Source organism: Mus musculus, chromosome 4 (assembly GCF_000001635.26).
Source record: "Mus musculus strain C57BL/6J chromosome 4, GRCm38.p6 C57BL/6J".
In the NCBI taxonomy this organism is placed as follows: Eukaryota; Metazoa; Chordata; class Mammalia; order Rodentia; family Muridae; genus Mus; species Mus musculus.
The window spans coordinates 8,751,306-8,777,283 of NC_000070.6; the positions used below are offsets into that span (position 1 = coordinate 8,751,306).

The 25,978-nt window shown below is 46.6% G+C and overlaps 1 protein-coding gene across 5 annotated transcripts in view; it reads left to right on the forward strand.

Moving 5' to 3' along the window:
• The window catches only part of Chd7 (chromodomain helicase DNA binding protein 7), a 178,048-nt gene that overhangs the window by 60,904 nt on the left and 91,166 nt on the right, over positions 1-25,978 (forward strand). For all 5 annotated transcript variants that reach the window (XR_003954972.1, XM_006538005.4, NM_001277149.1 and 2 more), the window contains one exon: positions 19-1,843. Coding sequence is in view for 3 of the 5 variants with exons in the window: in XM_006538005.4 (XP_006538068.1) it covers positions 200-1,843 (1,644 nt within the window). In the remaining 2 variants the exon portion in view is untranslated. Of the gene's footprint in view, positions 1-18; positions 1,844-25,978 lie in introns of those variants that run through there.

Consider the following 25,978-nt stretch of genomic DNA (forward strand, 5'->3'; position numbering starts at 1 on the left):
CCCCCCACTCCTTTCCAGGACCTATATCCAGACTTCGCCCGCCCGCCTGACACTGCAGGGTCCGAGAGAATTAAGGAAATCTAGAATGACACGAAGAAGATTAGTTAAGGATTATAGGTTTTGAGGACAAGCACCCCAGAAAAGTGAAGCACAGACAAGCTCCCAGGCTGTGTTCGGAGGAGCCGTGTGTTAGAAGAAGATGGCGGACCCAGGGATGATGAGTCTTTTTGGCGAGGATGGGAGTCTGTTCAGCGAAGGCCTCGAAGGCCTCGGGGAATGTGGCTACCCCGAAAACCCCGTGAACCCCATGGGTCAGCAGATGCCCATAGACCAAGGTTTTCCCTCCTTACAGCCATCCCTCCACCATCCTTCACCTAATCAGAATCAAACCAAGTTGACCCATTTTGATCACTATAGTCAGTATGAACAGAAGATGCATCTGATGGATCAGCCTAACCGAATGATGGGCAGCGCCCCCGGGAACGGATTGGCGTCTCCGCACTCACAGTATCACACCCCTCCCGTCCCCCAGGTGCCCCACGGAGGCGGTGGTGGCGGTCAGATGGGAGTCTATCCCGGCATCCAGAACGAAAGGCACGGGCAATCTTTTGTGGATGGCGGCTCCATGTGGGGCCCCCGGGCCGTTCAGGTACCAGACCAGATACGAGCCCCCTACCAGCAGCAGCAGCCGCAGCCGGCTCCTTCGGGGCCCCCGGCACAGGGCCACCCCCAGCACATGCAGCAGATGGGCAGCTATCTGGCACGTGGGGATTTCTCCATGCAGCAGCACGGCCAGCCACAGCAGAGGATGGGCCAGTTTTCCCAAGGCCAAGAGGGCCTCAGTCAGGGAAGCCCTTTCATTGCCACCTCAGGACCCGGCCACCTGTCGCACATGCCCCAGCAGAGCCCCAGCATGGCCCCTTCCCTGCGCCACCCAGTGCAGCAGCAGTTCCACCATCACCCCGCTGCTCTCCACGGAGAATCCGTTGCCCACAGTCCCAGATTCTCCCCCAACCCTCCTCAACAAGGGGCTGTCAGGCCACAAACCCTTAACTTTAGTTCTCGGAACCAGACAGTCCCCTCCCCTACTGTAAACAACTCAGGGCAGTATTCTCGATATCCTTACAGTAACCTAAATCAGGGATTAGTTAACAGTACAGGGATGAATCAAAATTTAGGCCTTACAAACAGTACTCCAATGAATCAGTCGGTACCAAGATACCCCAATGCCGTGGGATTCCCGTCAAACAGTGGTCAGGGACTCGTGCACCAGCAGCCTATCCACTCCAGTGGCTCACTGAACCAAATGAACACACAAACTATGCACCCTTCACAGCCTCAGGGAACGTACGCCTCTCCACCTCCCATGTCACCCATGAAAGCAATGAGTAACCCAGCAGGCACGCCGCCTCCGCAGGTCAGGCCCGGAAGTGCTGGGATGCCCATGGAAGTTGGCAGTTATCCAAATATGCCCCACCCTCAGCCATCTCACCAGCCCCCTGGTGCCATGGGAATCGGACAGAGGAATATGGGCCCCAGAAACATGCAGCAGCCTCGTTCGTTTATGGGCATGTCCTCGGCACCCAGGGAGCTGACCGGACACATGAGACCAAATGGTTGCCCTGGTGTCGGCCTTGCGGATCCACAAGCAATCCAGGAACGACTGATACCTGGCCAACAGCACCCTGGTCAGCAGCCATCTTTCCAGCAGTTGCCAACCTGTCCTCCACTACAGCCCCACCCAGGCCTGCACCAGTCTTCACCTCCACATCCCCATCACCAGCCTTGGGCACAACTCCACCCGTCACCCCAGAATACCCCACAGAAAGTGCCTGTGCATCAGGTAAGGGGTGCAGACGCCTGCCCTGTGGCGTGAAATGCAACATTGTTAACTTGTCTACGGATATCGTAGGTTGCCTCAGAGTCGTGACCTTCCCCCCACCCCCCCCCTGCCAAATTGGTTCATTCATTCAGGAGTTCTTTAATCACTGTCCTGAGAATTGTGCTAGGTCTAAAGCTGTAGTGACTTAGTGTTGACTGAGCCTAGGTCCACTGGTTAGAAAAAGATTCTTTGTTCCTCTCCTCTCCCCCACCCCCTTGCTCTCTGTTTGAAGACTACACTGTAACTTGGTTTCCAGCAGTTGCTTGTGCATTAGCATCCACTATAGCTCCTTTTCTTTACCTTCTGTGGGTAGCTGTGAAATATGTGTTTCTGTGGTCCTTAATTGACCTACTGTCGAGAGAGTGGGAATGTAAGTTGTGAGCTGTAGGAAATGACAGCGAATGGTAATTTATAGGAGTTGCTTTGAGATTTGTGTGCCGGCACTGAAGGATCACAGGGTTTTATAAGTTAAGACTTTTGTAGCTTTGCCAATTTGTATTTACAAAGGCACCCCTCCCCCTTTTTGTGGATTTTGGTCTCCACGGCCTTGACTTGTGAAGAGTAGTGTGTGTATGAACAGATTTTTCTGAATGCATCTTCACCTCCCCCTGGGCCTACAGGTCTTCATGGGGCACAGTGGTTGATTTCAGAATTGTATGGCATACTGGTTCTTCCTGATGGACTTAATCAATTTGGGAAACTATGACCTGTGTGTGACTGCAAACCAGAGTGAAAGATCATGAGTGCTTATGTGGCAGATGTCCCGGAAGAGGAAGTACCTGGGAAGGAAGAGTGCTTGAAATTCCAGTAAATCTTTGCTTAGGGAAGTGACCCCTGCAGACATCTCATGTGCTTTAAGGTGATTTCCCCAAACATGTATGTGCACCTGGAGTTGAGCTCTCTTCAGGGAGAAGCAGCTTTGAGAGGGAAGGCTCAGGCCAGGGAGAGGATGCTAGGATCCTGTATCCTGTTTTACGGAATTTGACTTAAATGAGGAATTACTCCTGGTGGCCATGTCATCGTTGGAAAACTTGGGTGAGCAACAGGAAGTGGGAACCAGCTGTCCAGGCTTGCGAAGAAAGTTGGGATCAGAGATCTGGTAGTGGAAGCAGAGAAGGTTGAATCTGGGTGAAGGAAAGGCTTTGCCTTCACGGTGAGTTCAGTCCACAGTCAACAGTCAAGTGGTGCTGGGGCTTCAGCCTGACTTTGGCTGCCAGAGCAAAGGTATAGTTGCTTCAGCCTGGTGCGCCCAGTGTCTCAGGAGCACTGCAGAGATGGCTCACCGTGCCCACCCATGCATGGGGGCAGAGCAGACTTCCCATGAGACAGAGTGGTCAGCCTTCTGGAAAGATATCCAGGAAGTCTCCCCTCACTCTTTCCTGCAGCATGCCCAGAGGCTGATAGGAAATGGGAAGACAGCTGCCATCAGAGCTGTATGTCCTGATGGAGAGCCAGCCTCGGAGCCAGCTCTGAGGTTTCCCTTCCTGTTGACTCAGGGACAAATACCTGATGGGTCTGTCCTAAGGTGGGCCAACCTCTGTTACCTCCAAGGCAGAAATGAATGTGGCCTAGTTTTGGGAAAGTATTGTGTTAGTAAAGAAGGGATCGTGCTGAGAGGTGGTTGTATACACCTTTAATCCCAGGCAGAGGCGGGCAGATTTCCCAGAGTTGGAGACTAGCCTGGGCTATGCCGAAAACCTTGTCTTGAAATACAAACAAACAAACAAAACAAAAGGGAGGGGGGGAATAGAGGGGTCTTTACAATGCTTGTTTCCTTGTTTCTGACTTTTCATCCCAGCAGTGGGAAGGCCAACAGTTTGTTGGGGCTCCCTGAGGACATTCTGGTGGCCCCCAGAAGAGAAGTGCTCTCTTACTTACTACTTACAGTTTTCAGAGGACAGTAGCAGCCCTGGCTTCTGAGCCCCATGGGGGCCAGTGTTGTGTGCTATATAGTCTGGGAGACCCCGAGGGGTCTGTGGTCTAAGTGGGCACCTCAAAAGACAAAGTCAGAACTTTTCTAAGGCCGCAGGCCCGGGCATTTGAGCTGGTGTTTCTTCATAGGCTCAGCTCTGTTTGTATTTTTCTTGGCATTTACTTCCCTATTTGTGTTTAACTTGGTAACCTCTTTAGTTTTGGGGGCAATCAGTTGATTTGAAAAATAAAATCAGAAGGGTGTTTGAATCTCTGTTTGCCCCTAAGCAGGTTGGTGACACAGGATAAGTGATTTAACCTCCCTGAACCTGATCCTTCAGTGAGACCAGAATGAGAGCAGCCCCAGAGGCTCGGGTGGGGTAACGCCCCTCGACAATGAACTTTCATCTCTAGGGTGTAGCTTATGACCTTTACCCTCGTGTTGCCAGGTGTGAAGAGGTTGGTTGTGAATAATTCAGAATGCTCTCATGTGATCTCGCCTCTTTCTGAATGACTCAGCCTGGGCAACTACATCATTCTAACTGTGCTTTGCTCGAGAACTACCAAGTCCATACTGAATTTCTTGTAAGATACCATGGGAGTTCAAGATTGAAGTATGCAGGAATGCCCACCGAATTTCCACAGACATACAAGCTTGTTGAGTTTCTCATCCAACTCACCCAGCCCTGAGCCCTGGCAGTCCTAGAACTCACTCTGTAGACCAGGCTGGCCTTGAACTTTCAGAGATCTGCCTCCTGAATGCTGGGATTAAAGGTGCACACAACCACTGTCCAGCAGGTTTTATACTTAAAAAAAAAAAAAAAAAGAAAAGAAAAAAGAAAAAAAGTTGTATTCCTGAACTATTTCATGGAGAGAAAGCAAACACTTGGTGTCATCTCAAAGCAGTTCTGACATTACAGGCCCCAGCCATAGAATTTAGAAACAGTGGTCAGAGCCAGACATTCCAACCCTTTACCTTGAGCAACTTCCTTAGCCACAGGGCCTTCATTTCATTTCTAAAGAAAGGGGCTTCTCTACTTTCTGGGTGGAAGTGCAGTGATATCAGCAGTACCATCTTGTGAAAGCCCAGTGGGGACCCCAAAACAAACCACTGTCCTGTAGCAAGTGTCCACAGTTACCTGTCGCCAAGTTAGCTTCACTAATTTTAGCGTCAGACATTGTTTTGACTTTATTTCCTGATTTCATGGAACATTACTCAAACAATGGAGGTGCTCTCTGTGCTTTTGGTTGAAAGACAGAAAACAGCTTTGCTTTTAGGGAAAGAGAGAGCCCAATGGGGAAGTAATGCTCCTTATGGAGGTATGGAGGATCAGTCTGAGTCGAGGGAGAGTGGATAGAGGCTGAGGACAACAGCTAAGGCTTAGCAAGTTGTGATACGAAGTTGATAGAATGGCTCAGGCCTTGCCTATCTCATGACCTGAAACATGGCATTGAGCACAGGGTACACCCTCTGCTCTATATTCCTGCAACCCTGAGGAATATGAAGGGAGAGAAGGAGGGCTTAGTCCAGGGGTAGGCATCTATCCCTGTGCACCAGGAGTTGTTCATTTGAAGAGCTTCTCTAAATGGGTCTTCTCTCATGTAGCTAAGTCCCAAGTTGCTGAAAGACTAGTGTAGCCCAGTTCCGTGTTGCCTAGTTCCAGGGTCATTCTCTCTGATAGAAAGTTCCGGTGGAGTTTTTAGGATGTGAAACACTGTGTTTTTAGAATAAATGTAATTTGGATGTATTTGTGTTCCATTCCTTAGTTTGTCCCTTAAATACTGACCATAAAGGAGAATAGAAGTTAAGGTGTAGACAATGGGTAATAATGCTCTGTGCTATCCCCACATCGTGCTGAGGTTTCTAGAAATAAATAAAAGATCTAGAAGACTCAGTGGTTGTTGTTGTTGTTGTTGTTGTTACTATACTGTGCCATCTTGTGAACATTTTAAAAGCCTCTGGGAAACCTTTTCCTGGAAACCTGACTTAGTCCTTGCCTGACACTCTGCTTTGTTTTTGGTTTTTTTTTGTTTTTGTTTTTTTTTTGGTTTTTCGAGACAGGGTTTCTCTGTATAGCCCTGGTTGTCCTGGAACTCACTCTGTAGACCAGGCTGGCCTCGAACTCAGAAATCCGCCTGCCTCTGCCTCCCAAGTGCTGGGATTAAAGGCGTGTGCCACCACACCCAGCTTGACACTCTGTATTTATCCAATATGATAGAATCGTTAGCCACTGTTGTAAGTATATGGGGAAATTTGGCCGTATATCGCAAGCCACCTAAATGGAAATTGTAATTAGAGAATGCAGAACGCTTTTTTTTTTTTTTTTTTAGTGACAGGAACATGCATCATCTGTGACTACTACATATGATGTCGCCCATGCCTTTACACTTGTAAACTTGTCTGCGCAAGCTGGAAAATAAAAGACACTGTAAAGAAATCCAGCTTCTAACATGAGTGGCGTTTCTGGGCGTTTCCATGTGCACACACCTGCAGAGCATGGGCCTCCTGTTGAACGTCCTGGGAGCAGCTGGCCCTTGCTTGGCAGCACAGTCGCCCCGCCCGCTTGCTGGGGTCTGCTTGCTTCTTCATGAGCACTCAGTAAAGCTCCACGTTTGCCCTTTCCTTCCTTTCCTTGTAGCAGCCTAGTGACTCTCATGAAGCCTATCTTCTGACTGGAGTTTGCATATGCTCAGCTTCCTGAGAGATCTCCTGACACCTTTTCCTCCTCCCCAGAGCGGATTTACCTCAGAGGTCAGAATTTTAGTGAGTTTAAAATAGAAAGTGCCAAGTATAGAGTTAAAGTGCTGCAGAGAACACGATGCCTTGGAGATAGCTGTGTCTTCTAGATGGCTTCTGTTTTGTGACAAGGGACAATTTTCTATGGCTATCAAATTTGTCACATAATAAGAGTTTAGTTTTTCAGTTACCTGTAAAGTTGCATATTAGGCCACTGTTAAATGTCACAAGGAGCTAAGTGACTTTGTTAACGGTGTGTGCTTGTGTGAGTTTATGTGTGTCACATGCATGCAGAAGCCCATGGTGGCCAGAAGAGGGCATCAGATCTCTAACTGGGGCCATAGGACGTTGTGAATCCCCATGTGGTTGCTGGGAACCAACAACCTTTGGTCCCATTTAAGGACAGTGAATGCGCTAAGTCCTGGGCTGTATCTCCAGCTCCCAAGTTTTAAATATTGTTGAGACAGGGGTCTTGCTGTGTGGCTCAGACTACCTTCTAACTCACTGTGTAACCCACGCTAACATATGATCCTCTGTCTGCCCCAAGTGCTGATATATACTGGAGCCTTGTGCCTGGAGTCCATTGTTAGATACTGCCATTTCATCTTGAGTCTTGGGTTCTTCCATTTAACAACACCTTAGAAAAATTAGCATTTGCTCTCACCCAAGCACTTGATTAAAGGCAGGGATCGACAGTGTGATGTTTGGGGAGGGAGGCAAAGGCGTATCCTTAGGTAAGCCTGGGGTTTCGTTATTTCAGTCTAACGTACTGCCCAGCATCGCTCAAGTGTTTATTTTGTTCTGCATAAGACACACACACACACACACACACACACACCTTATATAGAGGATATAGATCAGAAATTGTTTAATGTAATTATGGCACAAGTGACACACACACACACACACACTCCTTATATAGAGGATATAGATCAGAAATTGTTTAGTGTAATTATGGCACAAGTGACACACATAAACACACACACACACACACACACTCCTTATATAGAGGATATAGATCAGAAATTGTTTAGTGTAATTATGGCACAAGTGACACACATACACACACACACACACACACACACACTCCTTATATAGAGGATATAGATCAGAAATTGTTTAGTGTAATTATGGCACAAGTGACACACATACACACACACACACACACTCCTTATATAGAGGATATAGATCAGAAATTGTTTAGTGTAATTATGGCACAAGTGACACACATACACACACACACACACACACACACTCCTTATATAGAGGATATATAGCAGAAATTGTTTAGTGTATTTGGCACAAGTGACACACACACACACACACTCCTTATATAGAGGATATAGATCAGAAATTGTTTAGTGTAATTATGGCACAAGTGACACACATACACACACACACACACACACACACACACACACACACACACACACACACTCTCCTTATATAGAGGATATATAGCAGAAATTGTTTAGTGTATTTGGCACAAGTTCTCCAAGACAGCGGTTCCCATCCTTTCTAAGGATGGACAAGTGTCCACATTGCTAGGTAGCGTCAGTAGATGAGTACTGAAAGGTCTGCATGCATGAGAGTTCTCAGTACCTTTCTTGAGGGAGAGGTCACTGAGAGGTCATTTGTGTGAACCTGTAAGAATCACTGGTGTGTTTCTTTGGAAGGTGGCTTCCAGCCATTTTCAAGATTCTAGCTGCAAGTGGTGTATGGATACTGTGAGCGGTTAAGTGTCTGGGTCAGTACAGGCCTGTTCTCTGCTGCTTTCTGTAATACTGTTGCCTGAAAGGAAAAAGCCTTACTTTTACCAGAAATCTCCAGCAACCTTCTGCCCCTCTCTGTCTTTCACCCTCTGCTTGTTTATTCTCTGTCTTAGCCACCATTCAGAAAGGGAGACTCTGGTACTGTAGAACATAGTTGGCTGGGAAGTAGTTAATAAGCAGACTGAGAGAAAATGAGGGAGTAAACATTGGTGAAAGTAACCTGGGGAAGTCACCTCGCAGACTCCGTAGTTGGAACTGTCAATCTGTAGATAGGCTCTAAGGACACAGAGAGATGGCTTTCATCTTCCCGTGCAGCAGTGTCCGCCCTCAGCCCTGTGGCTCTGTCACAGCAGAAGCCAGTGTCAAGTGTGGAAGGAACTCGGGCTTCTGTCTGACAAACAGGCGAAAACCCACTGAATACTTGAGTGTAATTACCAGTGGGTGCTGGGTGAGGTCTCAGCTTAGTTTAGGTTGGTTTGTTTGTTTTTAAACTTAGTTCTTAGAATGGCTTTTTAAAAAAAAAACAAAAAACATTTAAAAACAGGAGAAATTAAGAGAAACTGGGAAAGTACCAAGAAACAGATAAAATCTTACAGAGCCAACACAGAATCAGAGGTCACCATTCTAGCTTTCTGGGAGGCCATTTCCAATACATACAAGTGACAGGCAGGTTCTCCAGTTTCCTTGCCTCTTGGTTTAATGTTTGAATGAAAGTTCTCTCCCTCTCACCCTCCCTCCCCTTCCCTCCCTCCCTCTCTCCCCCCTCCCCCCTCCCTCCCTCTCTCTCTCAAGTAATTTGGCATCATAGGTTTCAGGAGATTCTCAAGCCCTTAGTGAGGATTGTGTAAGCAAAAGCTTGTACTTTAAGGTGTGAGCTAATCCCAGCAGGTTTTCTGTCTTGTCTGTTTGAGCCACAGGCTGTGATGAGGTAGTAGGGCAAGGAGGCATGCTGGGAAACCTATGACGTTTCAGAAGGACACCTAATCCCGAAGCAATTCCCAAGTGGGGAACAGAACTCAGGATCTGCCTGGCTCCTGATAGGCTCGGCCACCAGTTTGCAGCAGTACATAGGAATCTTGTCCTCACCCACTGATGTTTCTGGGCTTCTAGCAGCCATACTGAGTGGTAGGGGATTGCAGACTGTTTCCCTACTCTGCTGAGGGAAGGAACTGTAGGTTACTAGGTCACTCATCAGTGAGGGAGAGAACAGATAGGCTTAAAATTCTTACTGAATATGAGGATATTGGAATTAAAGTTCAATTTTTAGAGCATGTTTCTTGATGGATTTTTTACAGCCTGAATATTCTTTTTAACTTAAAAGAATACTAACTTGTGAGATTATTTCATAGCTATGATATGCTTGGTTTCATCTTCAACTTAATTTATCTTAAAACATAGTTTATTTTTATTGAAAGTCTGAGTTTTGGGTTGTTGTTTCTGTGTGTATGTATGTATGTATACCACATGTGTGCCTGGTGCCTGCAGAGGTCAGAAGAGGGCATCATATTCCCTGGAGCTGGAATTGTACATGACTGTGAGCTACCAAGTGGGTGCTAGGAACTGAACCTGGTGCTCTTAACCCCTGAGCACCTCAGCACTTCACCAGTAAGTGCCAGCCTGTGTGAGGAGACACCCTGCTTTTCCTTGGGTAGCCCCAGATGTGGGCGGTGAAGAACTGGCTGGAGCATTACCCAGTCCTCACCGTCCTCGAGCAGAGGTTGAGCAGGAGACACGCGCTGGGCCACAAATGGGAGCTGACAGCTACTGTGCTTTATAAGCTGGCTGTGTTTCTGACTGCATGCATGCTGCAGAGACAGTCTCATGAAGGATTCCTTCTGGAGACTGTGGAGGTTTCCCCAGAGTAACAGAGGCAAGTCAGACTTCTGCAGGCACCGTTTGATGGTTTAGTAAGGCACCAAGTGGTAGTTCGCTCCCATGGGCCATTGCTCTCTCCTTCCCCTTTGAACATGTGTTGTGGGGACAGGGGGTCCTGTTAAGGGAACACAGCCATCTTCACACTGGAGCAAGGTGCTGTGGCACATCCTGTGTCTAGTGTCTGACTCAGTAGGTTATCCTCTCGTTGGAAACAATGGCTGAAGACTTAGCTCAGTGAGGAAGTATTTTGGGATTCTAAGTTTGGAAAGATCCGTGCTTAGAACTAAGCTCCAAGTCACAGCTTTTGTTTTTACAAGAGAGTTAAAAGTCAAAGTTCACATAGAAATAAAGTCCCTCCTCTGGGAATAATCAATGAAGAAAACAAAAACAAAGCCAGTTAAGAGACTTCATAAAATCAAAGCCACCCAGACTTGTAGATTGGTTTCTACCCGCTTTCTATGAACTCAAGTCTAAGAAGCAAAGTGGAAGAGATGTCAGCATGCCTCTTTGCCTGTGTCACCTGATGCCCTCTAGTTGATGTTATGCCCCAGCCTGTGGCACTGTCAATCCTCTCATCCCTGGCAGAGGTAGCTGGTGGGGGCAGGGGCTTCATGGGCACCAAGAGCTCCATTTTCCCCGGCTCTCCAGTCGTTTTTAAGTCATGTAGTGTACTTAGTTCACTAACCTCTAGTTTCCTGAGGATGATAATGTACCAGTTTCACAGGATTATTATGGGAATTAAATGAGATGTTGGCGTGGAGCTTTAGCCCAGCATGTGACATGCGATAAGTGCTCAGTAAGCATTAAATACCTTTATCATCTCTGTTGCCCCAGTGGCCGTGGAAGAGGGCTCTTGGAGTCTTTCTTGTTTCGTTCTCTACCTTTTCACTTAGATTATGAATACTTCATTTTCAAAACCAAGACATCACTAATGCCAAGACTCCTCAGATTTGTTTTTGTTTTTGCTTTTGTTTTTGTTTTTGTTTGTTTTTTTCAAGACAGGGTTTCTCTGTATAGCCCTGGCTGTGCTGGAACTCACTCTGTAGACCAGGCTGGCCTCGAACTCAGAAATCAATCCGCTTGCCTCTGCCTCCCGAGTGCTGGGATTAAAGGCGTGTGCCACCACACCCGGCCAGATATTTTTTATAAGGCAAATGGAAATTCATGATTTTAGGGGCACTATAGGGATGTATGTTTCTTCACTGAATTTTAAGAAACAATGCATATAACATACCATTTGCGGTCTAGAGTTTTCCTGGTTTCACTCGAGATGAAAGCAACTCCTCTTAGAGCGTAGAACCCCACGTGGCAGGCTAAGTTGGCATCCTGTTTCATATTGCTAGGGAGTTTTGCTGGGATCCTTGTATCCAACAGGTTAACTCACTGAGCCGGATGTGGGTCAACGCACTGCTGTATGTAGTTCAGTAGTACAGAGTCTTCACTGTGCAGTGTGTGCTTAAGTCTCAAGTCCCATGATCCACTCCGGTCTTCTAGTGTCTTCCGTGTGTCCCCAGAAGCCTGGGATGACGGTCAACTCTGTGCGGTGAATGGCTTTCTTTCTAAGCACAGTGAAGGGATAGCTGGGAATTCAGTGAAAGCTGTCTGACTGTAGATCTTTTTCATGTTTTTCTTTCCCTTAAGAAGTAACTTCACATGCTTTAAAACAGGAGAAGTGTGAAAACTTTGCAGCGTAGCGTAGTAGCTAAGTTCAAAGTCTCCATGAAGGCAGCTCACATTTTCAAAAAGTGAGATTTCATTTTTGGACGCAGCTTTTGCATAACTTGTGGGCTTGTACAAGCTTTTGCACACATGGTGGGCTTGAATTAGAATTGGGCCTGGAGTCTAGTGTTGTGTTTGTCAGGAGACAATACAGCTCCATCAAAGATAATGATTCTATCCAGGGAGAAAGCCTTTTCTTTATCATATTCAAACTTTATGTGCTACAGTTTAAATATACTGAATATATTTCTTAATGTCTTTATGCACTATACATTTTTAAATTTGTGTGTGTGTGTGTGTGTGTTTGTCCTTTTTTGAAACAGAGTCTCTATGTAGCCCTGGCTGTCCTAGAGCAGGTTGGCCTTGAATTTAGAGATGAACCTGCCTCTGCCTCCCTAGTGCTGGGGATAACGGTGTGCATGTGGCACCACTGCCTGGCCATTATAAGTATTATTTTCAATAAAAATGAGATAAAAGTGAACTAGGAATTCTGTTCCCTGTCAGTTGGAGATGTTTATAAAATTTTTGTTCATTTGCATATGTTGCTTTATTGAAATGTAGTATTTATATAATTTATGTATAAGATGCAATATTCCCTATATTTATAAAAATGCTATAGAATGATTTCATTCTAGGCTGTTACATACTTTTACTGAATTTGAAGTTTAAGAAAAGGAAAAATTGTAATATTGTGAACTAAAGTTTGTCCAGAAGTATCTCATGTTTTCTAAGTTGTTGTGAACAAGAGCCTGTCCCGTTCTTTGACATCAGATTGGTAGTGGATTTTTGTAAAATTCCTGTGGCCTAGTCCTCTGTGTGAACTTTTTGATGAAACCGTCTTTATTTACTATCCCGAGTTCGGTGGTTGCTGCCACACATGGACACTGTGTCCTTGAAGCTGAATGAGACCTAGGGCCTGAAGGAGTCACTTTGTTTAGCTGTTATTTTAAATGTTCACTTTCTTTTAAGGGCCAGTCAAGTATAACAAAACAACTTTTTATTTTTAATTGCTGGAAAGTAAGATATGGGCGACAGTTAATATTAGGACTTTAAAAAGTTAATGGTATAGATATCTAGTGTAAGTTTTATGCTCCTAGTTTTCATTTATTTATTTTTGAACACAGTAAGTTCTTCCTGTCTATAAGCCCCAGGGCTAGTGATAGGCTGTGGTCGGCAACACACCATATGCTAACTCAACTCATTTAACTACAGTCGGGTAGCCAAGTTAATCCGCCGGCTCCTGTTTACCATGGAATTCTTTAAAACAACACAAAACAACAACAACAACAACAACAACAAAAAACCATGACCAGGTGCAGGTGATACTCTGGAAGGTTATTAAAGCATTTTAGTCACATGTGTAATATGAAGCGTTTAAAACGAAGGCAGGTACAGGGGCATTGCTCTTCCGGGTTGTTGGCCTTCTGACTTCAGTCAGGAGAGACTCATTTGACAGGTCTTAGTCAGCAAAAGGCTCTCACATGTTCTCATGTGAGCATGTTGTATGTGATCAGATTTTTTGTGAGTTGTATGTGATCAGGTTGTAACTGAGTGCAAAATGCTTAGTTTTATGTTGTATAAATCTCAGGTTTTAGAAAGTTGAAAATACCAATTTGTATCTTGTTGCTGGAGAGGAGAGCCCCTAAGAAGGATGTTATGGCGGCTGAATTCCTGACCCCTGTTCCCACCTGGATGAGCTGCCCTGTACCCCTTACCCCCAGCCTCCCAAGCTTTTTGCCAGCCTCGAGGGCAGAGACATTAGGTCCAGCTTCCTTTGTTGAAAAGTGAGTGGGCTCTTTCTGCTGTCAGGCCCTGGAGCTGCTCTTGGAGGTGTCTAGGACAGCAGCCTGTAGCTGCCTGTTGTTAGGAAGCTCTTGGGACACACAGGGATGGTTTAAGGAGTGCACTTTAAGGTCTGTGTAACAGTTCAGGCTGTAGTAAGTGTATGCATGTGCTAACAGCTGTAACTTGTGTCAGCACAGGGTCCAGACCCATAATCGATAGAGCAAAAGTCTTTAAACTCTGTTATCTGCCAAAAGAATTTTTAAAGTTTTAAAATCTCTGACTTTATCTTTATGTTTGCATTAATATGTTAACATTCATCTGCGCAGCAGCCAATATCTCACTTAAACAGCCTCTGCTCACTGGATGGAGTGAGGCCCATTTGGATATTTTTTTTAACTACAATGCTGCTTGGCTCTTTTGAGATGAATGAAACTGGGGTTCTTATACTTTGGGACCATGAACTGTAATAAGACTGGGGACACAAGAAAGGACGTTCTGGTGAAGATAAGGATTGTGGGAAGAAAGGGGCAGCAGACAGGAGCAGAGGAGCCACATCTCCTGGATGCTCACCTGGCCTGTCTAGCGTTTTCTTTATCCTGGTTGGAAGGCCAAAGAGAAGAGGCACTGGTGTCTCCAATGCTGTTTATTTGCTCATGTCTTCTCCTTGTAAAGAAAAGAACCCCAGCTGCCAGTGTGGCCCCTGACCCATGTTCAAAGGGCTTGGTCAGGAGGCTCTTGAGTGTATTGTGGCCAGAGGAGCTGCTGTGCGCCCACACAGGTTTAGCCTGGAGGCTCTTGAGTGTATTGTGGCCAGAGGAGCTGCTGTGTGCCCACACAGGTTTAGCCTGGAGGTGTTCGGAACAGGCTTTAGGTGGAGAACTTGAGTCTTTCTATGAAGTGGGGTAGCTACCTTAGTACATTTCAGTGAAGTGAGTTGATAGCAACCAGACCAAAGCAATGGGTTGACTTTCCCGGGAGGTCAGGCACCAGCGGTGACTGCTGGTGCTAGGAGGAGTGAACTTGGACATGGATTCTGCTTTCTCTCTGATGATAAAGCAAGGCAGGAGAGTGAGCAAGAACATACATCTCCCCAGTTCTCAGACCATCCCATCCTGAGACAAAGGTCTGCAGGGAGGAAACTGCTCGTCCGTTCACACATGAGTTAGCTTAGAGCGGATCCCAAGGTCTCTGTATTTTTAATCGTTACATCTGTAATTTGCTACACCAGAGATTAGAACTGAGGAAATTGAAAAAAAATTAATTTACTTAAAATAAACCATTACATTACCACAGGTAACATCTGAAAACAAAAACAACTATTTTCAACAAAAGAACAGAATAGCAGGGGATCATTGTTTAATATTTTTGCTAATGATTACATGTCCTGTTTTCTAGGAGGCAGCCGGGTCCTGGGTCTGCTGCTTCAGGCTGTTGTTTTGGTTGAGATATGTGAAAGTTATCGGCCCTCACACACATGTAATTATGAGAGGAGGAGATAATTATAGATATTCCAAAACTCTACAAGTGCTTGACTCACCTGGACTCTTAAGTGTCAGTGGGAATGTGGGGGATAATGCCATACCAATTAAAGATTTATAGACTGTTAATTAGAATGTGTGGGTCTGTACCCAATTCTGAGTGCCTTCATACCCACCCCTGATTCTGTAACGTACGTTATTTTGAAAACATTTCATTGAAGAATGTTCATCTTCTGAATTCAGTGTACATTTTAAAAAGTTTATCAGAAGTACTTAAAGATTGAAAATGCATGGAAGCAGGACAGGCCCAGCTCTAGGGATGTAAATGAGGGCTTTGTGCAGAGAGACCAGGTTTTACAGTCAGAAACGAAGAGTGGGTATTTGTGGATGCAGTCCACAGGTGTATGCAAAATTCTGTTTTTTTTGCTTAAAAGTTTATATTTACATACTGTAAGTACACAGTGTTAGTTAGCTTCTTTGAAGGGAGAATTTATTTCAAGACAATGCCTGGCAAATTCCTGAGTGTGAATCTCTTCGGCTTGCCTTTCATCCTTTCAAATTAATGTTCCATGAAGATGGGCAGCCTCTTCAGTTCCAGCCAAGCATGGAGGACATGCTGAGGAGGTGGCCCTCCTGCTTCTGTGTGTAGCTGTTCTGTTCCATGTGGACTCTCATAATCTCCATGCAAAAGATCAAAAATTATGAGTAATTTTAAAAAATCAAATTTTCCTGTGTCGTCCAGGGCATTCTTAAGTCGGCTCCCTTCGTTTCCCAAGTGCAGATTTGTAGCCATAGGAGTGATAGTGCTTACTTGTACCGTGTGCTGTCCTGGTGGTGGCGGTGGCATATGTATCATTGTGTCGGTGCCAGTGCAAGGGAACAGACAGGCCATGTCCTTGTGTGTTATAAAGAAACTGTGTGTGTTACAGAGGCCCTGAAAGAATGTCGGCGATTGCCAAGTATCTACCAAGTGTACATTCTACAGACAGGTGAGAGAAAATTCCTAGCACCAAAAAGCTTTCTTTACACAACAGAAAATATATTTTTATTTGGAAAGTGGGCAGGTAAAACAGAATAGAGGTGTTCACGGTCAGGAAGCAAAGAGGGATGGAGGGCGACTGTTGGTGCTTAGCCCCCGTTCTTGGGTGATTGAGCCAGGGACTTGAACCCACAGTGGGTCTTCCTTCGGTCCTGGCTAGCCTAGAACTTGCTCTGTAGACCACCCTGGTCCCAAACTCAACAGGGATGCACCTGCCTCTGCCTACCAAGCACTGGGATTAAAGGTGTGCACCACCATGCCCGGCTTGAACATACTGTTTTGTTTTGTTTTGTTTTGTTTTTTGTTTTGTTTTGTTTTGTTTTTTAAATCATAGCCTGTGGCTCTCAGAAGCTCATATAATGCAAGATGTACTCATGCTGATTTCAAAATTCCCTGTAGTCTCTAATAGCCTTAACACTATTTAAAGGTCCAAAGCTCAGGGGCCAAAGATGCCTCCCTCAATAAGGTGCCTGGCCTGCATCTATGAGGACCTAAGTTTGATTCCCAGAGCTTTTGTATAAACCAGCTGCTGTGGAGTGTGTCTGTAACCCCAGCATAGGGGAGGCTATATGTGTGTGTGTAACCCCAGCATGGGGGAGGCAAGACAGGAGGATCTCTGAGCTGACTGGCCAGCTAGGCTAGCCAGATATTCAGTGAATTCAGGATTCAATAAATGACCTTGTCTCTGATAAACAGAGAACCCAGGGAAGACACCCAAAACTATGCCATGGTCTCCAACAGCATGTGTACCCAAATGCATTTGTGCACCCACTTACATGAGGCAGTCCATAATTACATACATCCCACGTTTCTTCTGAGACTCAAGGCAGTCTGAACTGTGAGCCTATAAACTAGAAGACTAAGTTGCATTCTTCTACTTACAGCGGTGATGGGTAAACGTGTCCACTGTAGTAGGGAGGAGAGGGAAGGTAGCAAGAAAGACTGAACGGAAGCAAGACTGCAGGCAGGAGTGCAGACACCAAACCCTGTAGCCACAGTTCTGGCATCTGGGGTTAGTGACAGAATCAACTGGGAGTCAGCAGCCTTAGAAGCCCTCTTAGCTCTGCTGCAGCAGCAGCAGCAGCAGCAGCAGCAGCAGCAGCAGCAGCAGCAGCAGCAGCAAATGCCAATGGTCTCCTGGGCTAGTTCTATTTCATGCCTGCAGCTTTCCTTGCTGGGTATGTTACACACCCCCACCCCCATATCTGGAGTCTACATTACAATGCAGGTTTCATCTTCCCAGATTTATGCCAGTGGGGCTATGCCCCTGCCTCCTATTGCCCGATCTCTGGCCTTCTGGACTATTGTCTTAGGTCCCCGCGCTTTCACTTCTGGGCCTACCAAACTAGCACAGGGCCCTCACTGCTCAGTTCTGCCACCTCAAGATGCTGCCGCCCTCCCTCGGATGACAGCTACAAGCCCCTGAGTGGCATCGGAGCTGACCCCTGGGAACGCTTCCGTAGGTGGCCTTTTGAATGCTGAACCCTTCAGTGGTGTTCTCATTTCCGTGTTTCTAAGCTGGAGCCTTCTGTGTGGGGTGCTGCCCTCAAGGTTTCTTTCCTCCTGTCCGTAATGTAGAATATGAGAATTGTCTGAAGTATTAGCCCCTGTACAATTAGCCTTCTCTGGGAAGGAGCGAAGGCAGCGTGTGTCTAGTGGCTGGCGTGCTGAATGGTTTCCAGGCTGGAGTTCACTTGATTGTATCAGGTGGTCTCTGCCTTTAGGGTGAAGACTGCTTCTTAGCGAGGTTAGGTTTACAGGTCAGCCACTTCACGGTCTCACATGCATCCATAGTTTTTTGTTGCTGTTGAATTATAACAGAGTTCTGAGTCTGAGCTAGCCAGTTCACCATAGACCAAGCATGGAGGTGCATGCCTGTAATCTCAGTATTTATAAGGCAGAAGGTTGTGGGCATGAGATTTGTAGTCCTTGCTAATGATGAATTCTGTCCAGAAGCTCATGGTACAGCAATGCTACTAGCTAGTTGTTATTACCAATATCACAAGCAAGGCGTAGGGCCAGTTACAGTGCCTGCTATGCAGGCATAAGGACCCGAGCTTAAATCCGTGTAAAGAGCTAGGTATGGCTGCCTGTGCCTTGACTGGCATTACAGCACAGGTCACCAGTGGGGACTCAGTGGTTAGCCCACCTGGCCAAAATGAGAGACTGTGGCTTCAAGGCAGGAAGACACAATAGAGGAAGGCCCCTAATGTCCTGCTCTGGTCTTTGCCTGTGTGCCCATCTGTGCACGTGTATAGGTCACAGACACAAAGACCGTCAGCTTTCAGTCTCCACTCCCACTCCTCCAACGGTTGCAGTCTTTACCCATACAAAGCAACCAGTTCCCAGCCCCCCAACCCCCACTTTTTGTGAGCCAGGATCTCACTGTCTCTAGCCGAGACTGGCCTCGGACTTAAGAGTCTTGTGTTTAATCCTCTTGAGTTCCACCAGGCCCAGCATAAAGAAATCACCAGCCTTAAAGTATGTGAAAGTATTTATGAGAGGTTGTTCATTTGACAAGCAAGTAACCACTCTCCTTTACAGAGCACAATAGGAGAAATCCTACAGTCAGGATGAAAAGCCAGATGGTCCTAGGGGACCTCAGTGTCAGACCAGTGTGCTTTGTGTGTCCCACTTTCTGCCATGCTAATAACGTGAAGAATAAACTGAGGTGTTTGGGGTCAGATAGGGAAACAGGGAGGTTAGGGTGGCCCTTGAATTGGCGACATAAGAATTTCTTTTAAAAATCTCAGCTTTTATCTTTACAATAAAGGTGTTTTGTTGTACTGGTGCTACATTTGCCTACCTGCCCCTTCCCCACATCCTGATATAAAAGTCCTGCTGCTTTAGACCCTACGGCCACACCCCACACCCCCCAACCTCCAGAGTTATGTAATGTTTTCTGCATGGCGTTTCTTGTGCTGTGATCAGATAACTGACGAAAGCAGCTTAAGAGAAGAAGGGTTTATTTTTGGCTCAGAGTTGGAAGGAGATGGAATATGTCATGGCAGGGCAGGGAAGGCTTGCCAGTGGATACTCAGGTGCCGAGTTTATAGTCTCCGCAGTCAGCCACTGGGGCCAGGCGGGTGCTGCGGAATGGGTGCTTTCCCCTTCCTCCTTTTCATTTACTCCCAGTCTGTGGGATGCTGCTGCCCACATTCAGGGCGTGTCGTCCTTTCTTACAAACATGCCCAGCGGTGATTCCAAATCTTGCCAAAGTGACCGTGAAAACAAACACAACACATCTTCTCACGATTTTCCTAAAATGTAGATGTTTGCATTTGTTAGGTGAGTAGGCAGGGTCTTCAGAAGCCTTTAGCCTAGTGCTGGCCGAGCCGCTCTGCCTGAAGGTACATGTCGGGGACGAGGGCACTGACGTCCCTTCACACAAAGACGCTAAGGTTGGTTCAGGGCTGAGACCAGGAATAAGGCAAGTCCTGCCCTCCTGGTGCCTGAGCTTTCCATGTCTCCTTGGCCTGGTGAACCAGTTGTTGTTTTTAGAATGTTTTCCCTCCAGAGCCCTCAGTCCAGAGCGTGCACCCATAATTAGAAATCTCTCCCTCTGCAAGGCTGTGCCTGCCTCCCAGTGAACACAGATCTAGGCTTGTTGCCTGCCTGAGTCAGTCAACACTATCTGGGTAGTGACTACTGTTAGCAGCTCACCAGCCATGGATGGCAGTGTAACATGGGAGTAAAGAACATGGTGATGGAGCCCAGACTGTCATTTAGGAAGATGTGGTAGAATTAAATGTAGTTTTTCTGGGTCTCAGTTTCTCCCCTCTAAAATGAGAATTGTACGTGGACCTGATGATGATGTAGAGGACTCAGATGAAGCCAGTGGTGTGCCACGCCTGGCCCATAGCAGTTGTCCATAAGTTACTGTTGCAGTTAGTGCGATATTGTTGCAGTATCTCTTGCTATTGTATTCTGCTAGTGTCCTTGACCCAATCCCCGCCATTGTGTTCTAAGTGGAGTGAGGCCAGAGCTTGTGCCCATTGTCTGGGCCATCACATTCACAGGGCACAGCACACGGAGTCTGTCTGAATTTGGATATGGAGTGTGTTTATTAGCAGGGTGTTTTGGGGGTGGTGTCAGGGACGTCCTACTGAAAGGAAGGGTCCTTGCTGATTCTCCAAATGGCCAGGGTGAACCCAGAGCCAATGCTACATGGTAGCTCCCTGAAAGAAGAGTCTGGAGGGAGGTTGGGGGGTTGGAGGAGACAGGAGTGCTGAGTGAGGTTAGCACAGAACCTGTGAATGGTCATGGGTGGTGCTGTGCTGTGTGAACAGGATGTGAAACAGAATCATCCATTATGTTAAAAGCGCAAAGTCAAACAGGCGAATCTTAGTGTGTGTATATAAAATATGTATATAGTCTATTTAGTTTATACATATGTGTAGTATATTTTATTGTTTATTTAATTATAGTATATGTTATTTAGTTCCAAATATACACAAAATATTTTTAACGTGTAGTATTTGTTGTCATTTCAACAAATAGCAATTAATATAAAATGATGTTTTCGTTTGTTTTGACTGTTTGTTTGCCCTGAGTCTTTGATATGTGTTGTGATTTTTATGCTTGTGGCACATCTGTCGTACTCTGGGCTAGACTGCTTCAAGAACCCATGCAACCGATGACATGGGCCTCAGCAAAAAAGACGTGGCCGTAAGGGTGGGGAGAAGGTGAGGGCTGATAGCTGGACAGGGCAGGACAGGACTGGAAGACTGGCGTGCTCTCTCTGTGTTCCTGAGGCAAGTGGTCGGCAGTTTAGAAAAATTCAGGAGAAAACCTTGAGGTTTATCTATGCTCTCAGGAAACAAGGCAAGGGGGTGAGCTGAGGAGTCACACTGTAGAAGGCATGCTGCTGCAGGAATGGACTCCATGCAAGTAAACCTGGGGCCCTGTGGGCTCGGAGTCCTGGGAAAAGGAGCTGATATGCTGTGAATGCCCTGGGGCTGTCCCTCCCAGTCAGTCCTGCTCTGCTCCTGCCCTGCTCTACCTTAAGCTATGGTCGAGCTCCAGGAAATAGGCACCCACCCCAACCCAGGGCTGTGGCCAGAGATAGGAGCTCGGGGGCATTCTCACACATGCCTTACCCTTTTGCTGAAGGATCACGGAAAAGCTTTACAGTCCTGAGGGGGACAGGGAGCAGGAAGGGCAGAGGGAGGGACGCACGCATGCAGGAGCTCTTCAGAGAATGGAACCTGGGACTTATTAGATAACTACACTACCACTGTACCCTCTCAGCCCCTTTTAATTTTAATGTCGTGAACAATCACAAGCCATTTTTGGTATTAATAAAAAGTATGCTCATTGTAGTTCAGCTACAGTAGAAAAAGGTCTGCACCTAGTTAGGGGATGAAATTCTGAGACCGCTTCCGGATTTCTGTTGAGGCAGGGTGCCTCTGTAAGGCAGTCTGTCTCTTCAGGAGTGAAGGGATCATGGTTACTGTAGGGAGTTATCTGTCAGGTCTCTCACGCAGGGTGCTTTTCTGTTCTGTTTCTATGCACCCATTCAGTCTCCAGTCATCACATTGTTCATTTACAATGTGCCAGTCTCTTTACAAGAACCAGAAATAAGGGCACAGAAATTAGCTTTTTATCCTTTTAAGAAAAATCCCAGTTATCACTTAGTGGTTGGTCTGCATGACAAAAACTAAGTGCAGCCATAGTAAGTCTGTGGAGTTGCTCCATAAATCCACACTTTATACCGCCAAGTTATCTGTGGGGCTGGGGAGACAGGTGAAGCTTGAGCCGGGTGGAAGGGGCAAGGTAGCAATTTATCAGTGCACAGCTCCGTGCTCCCAGACCCAAAGGCTAAAGTGTGCCCTCATTTACACATCACCACTGGGCGTGGTGGCGCACGCCTTTAATCCCAGCACTTAGGAGGCAGAGACAGGCGGATTTCTGAGTTCGAGGACAGCCTGGTCTACAAAGTGAGTTCCAGGACAGCCAGGGCTACACAGAGAAACCCTGTCTCGAAAAAACCAAAAAAACCAAAACCAAAACAAACAAGCAAAAAAGAATCTTTTTGCTCAACTAAACGTTTACTTCCCTGGGCTGGGTACCAGAGGCACAGAGAGCATGTGAGATGTTGCTGGACCCAGACTGAGGGTTGAGAGCGGACATCTGTGCTCACACCTGAGGGTGTGGTGAGACTTGATGTTCTTTGCAGCACTCAGCCTAAGGAGTGCATCTGTGTTCCATGCTCCTGTCCATCCTCCTATCCTTCAGAGAGCAGAGAACCAGAAGGTGTCAGTAGTCAGGCAGTATGGTATGCTGAGAGGTCCTTGGCTTTGGGAGGGCCTTGGCCCTGCCCGTACAGATCAGGGAAGGCCCCATGAAGAGAGTGGAGTGAGTGAACTGAGTGTTGCAGAGCAAGTGTGGATTTATGGAGAGGATTTGGAGACTGCTTCCATCTGTCCAAGCTCTAGATTGGGAAAGAGCAAAGTGCCTTGGTGTGACTGCCATGGTGGTGCATGGGTGAAGGGGCTGGTGGCCAGCTGGAACGTAGCACAGGCAAGGCCCTAATCCTTGGTGCTGGGGGATTCTGACTTGTGTAGCTGGCAGGGAGCCCTAGGTGGACTGTGCAGAAGTGTAGTCCATTTACACTGATAGTGGCCATTCAGAAAGACTCCCGGGGCTTCAAAACCATGAGATGAATGAGAAGCAGTTCTGTCCCGGCCTGGACTGCAGAAACATGGAAGAGACATGTTACCTGGAGGACTTGGGGGAGGCAAGTGTTAACTGGTAATGGACAGAGCCAGGTAGAGGGAGGGAGGCAGATTTCTGATTGGGTCAGGAAACCCAGGTGTGGAAGTCAGTTTAGCTGAGGGAGGTGACTTTAGTGTGCAGATCCTGGGATGTCACCAGGCAGCCTGGAGTCTTCCTGGGAACTGAGCACCTGGCTCTGTCCTGTGGTGAATGGACTCATGAGTGCTGTCAGAACCTAAGAGAGTAAAGAGACAAATTCTAGACAGCATGAATGAGGGGAGCCATGCGGGTGAGAGGATCCAGCTAAGAAAATGGATCAGTGCAGTCCCTCGCTTGGAGTTTTACAAATTTCAAATCTATAGAACTGTTGGGAAAATATTACAATAAGAACCAGATGACAATTCTGGGTCCTGGAGGTGGATAGAGAACCAGGAAGTTTTTCCTCCCCTCTCTCAGATGACTGTGGCCATGTCAGAGTGGATATTGGGCAGGACTGTTGGAGAGAGGGGCCCACAGCTTAGGGTAGAGGTCTGAGCTGGAGGCAGGACTTTGCAAAGCACCAGGCTAGAGGTAGTATGCGGACTTGGAAACATGGTAGAGATGAGACTGGCGCACCGCAGAAGTGACAGGTGGGGAAGATAAGCCAGGCAGAAAGTGTAAGGAAGGAGGGGAAAGGGCCATCCTGGCCGGCTTGAAAGAGGCAGCCAGAGTGAGCAGCTGTGTGGGCTGTTGCTGGTAGGTCAGGTGAGCTGAGGAGCCAGCCAGTGGGGGTGGGGTCACCTTGGCAAGAGAGAGAGAGAGAGAAAGAGAGAGAGAGAGAGAGAGAGGCGCTGTGGAATATTAATGTGGTTAGAGCAGACTGAAGAGCACTGGAGGAGAGGAAGTGAAGACAGCAAATGTCGTTGCTCTTTCAAGGACTCTTCTCTACAGGGGAAGAGAGAAGCGGGTGAGAGTGGGAGGAAGATGTGTCAAGAGGCTCAGTAAATACCTGAAATAGTTAGCGCACGACACGGGGCAGAAGGCTGTGCAGATGGGGAGGACTGGCCATACAGGAGGCACACGAAGGAGGAGGTTGGTGGATACTCCCCAAGGCAGACTTCTAAACCATTACTTTACAGAGTTGCTGCAAGGGTCCTCTGTCAAAGTGGCCAGAATAGGGATAGCCTTGGCTGTGCTGAAGGCTTCCAAGGCTCTGGGCACCTGCCGGTGCTCATCAGTGCTGCTGTGCCCTGGCCCCTGACTCCTGGTTCTGCTGCATGCCCCTGGCTCTTCTGTGTGTGCTGGGAAGAATTTGGGAGCCTGGAGGCTTCCTGGTCACAATGTCCCAAGGCCAGTGTCCAGCCTCCAAGGTCTCACTAGAGCTTTTCCCAGTGAACCTTCTCCACCTCCAGTCTCCTGACCGCATCTGGTCTTCTGCTGGGGTTGAGGCTGGGCAGCCTCGGGCCTTCAGTGCCTTCTGCTTCTCCTCCTGTCTGAGGATTAGTCATTAGGGTGTAAGACTTCTCAGTTCACAACCTGTGTGGATTTTGTCTACCTAAGCCTTACTATTCTGGGCATAATGGGCACCATTTTATACATATCGTGGGAGGACTGGAGGCCCGGTGGGGGCCTCTCAGAGTTTTCCTTCTGCACCTTTGAGTTCGTCACTGTCCACGGCCTAGTGTTACGTGTGACTTCTCATAGAAGTATATACTGTAATTGGATATCTCTTCCCGTGGCTCCTCTCATCCAAGCTTTGCTTTTGTAGTGGAAAAAAATACATATTACTGGAAGGTTTCACTTAGGTTTCCAGTTCTGGAATATTTTAATCTAGTCTTCATAGATCTTCAGATTAATTTTGTTTTTGTTTGTTTGAGAAACTTCACTAGTACTTCCTCTGAAATTACCTGTACTCCTCACAGCCCATCTTACTGGTGCTTATTTTGATAACTCTAACCCAACAGTGCCAAACGACCTTGAGAAGATTGTGTAGCAATACCGATACATAAATATTGCTTAAAACCCCTCTGAATGGGAATATCAGTCTTCTTTTCCTTTTTCTCTTAAATTATATTTTAAATGAGAATGTTAGAATACAGGTGTTGGTACTTTAGGCAAAGTGAAAATATCTGATCGGAAGTCACCTGAAATACTATATTTTCGACACAGTAGTGAAGGTAACAGAAATAGATTACTCAGTGCTAAATATTTTCAGGTGGACAGTATCTCAGTGAAGCCAAGGGTGTTGCTGAGTGGATGCTGGTCCTAAGACCACGCTGACTTACACAGCTGTTTAAACTCTAGCAGCTTGACTCAAAGGGTACTGCTGTTTTATAACTGTATTTAAAAATCTGTTCCTCTTTTACTCCCTCAAACTGAGCTCGGAGATATAATGGGACCCATTATAGGTAAAAGGTCTGTGACTCAGCCATCCAGCTACTCAAACTCTGGGCTCTTTTAATTGCCACCATTAAAGCTTTAGTACTTTTATCTCATAAAAATAGATATCATTGATGTAAAATGTGTGCCTGTTGAAGATACATGTGTACCTCTGCCCTCACAGTTAGCTAATCAGCCAGCCATCTGAGTTCTAAGTTAGTTGGGTTTTATGCAAATGAGAACATGACATAGATCACAAATTTTGTTCTGAGTTCTTTAATTAAGAAGACATTCCAGTGGTACTCAGGGCCGAGCCTCACTAGAATCTCAATCTCAATCTCAGCCCCTCTCTCTCTCTCTCTCTCTCTCTCTCTCTCTCTCTCATAGAACCTTACTTTCTTCGCTTTGTGTTGGATAGAAGCTGTATTTAGTTGATAGAACAGTGGCGGGTCCCTCGGTTCCTTGATCCCAAGAGTGCAGTGCTTCTGGTTCAAACACTGGGATTTCAAGAATTTGATGGACACACACAGATTACTCTTCTGTCTCTAGCTGAAACATCAGCTTAAATGTAAATGTGGTCCTTGAGGTATTTCTCTCTGCTGGTCTGCTGGTGGGTTCCTGTTGCCAAAAATATAAGCTCTATGATGAGGAAATTCCAAAGCGCGATGGAAGCTCTGATAATTCATTGAAGCCAAATATTAAAAT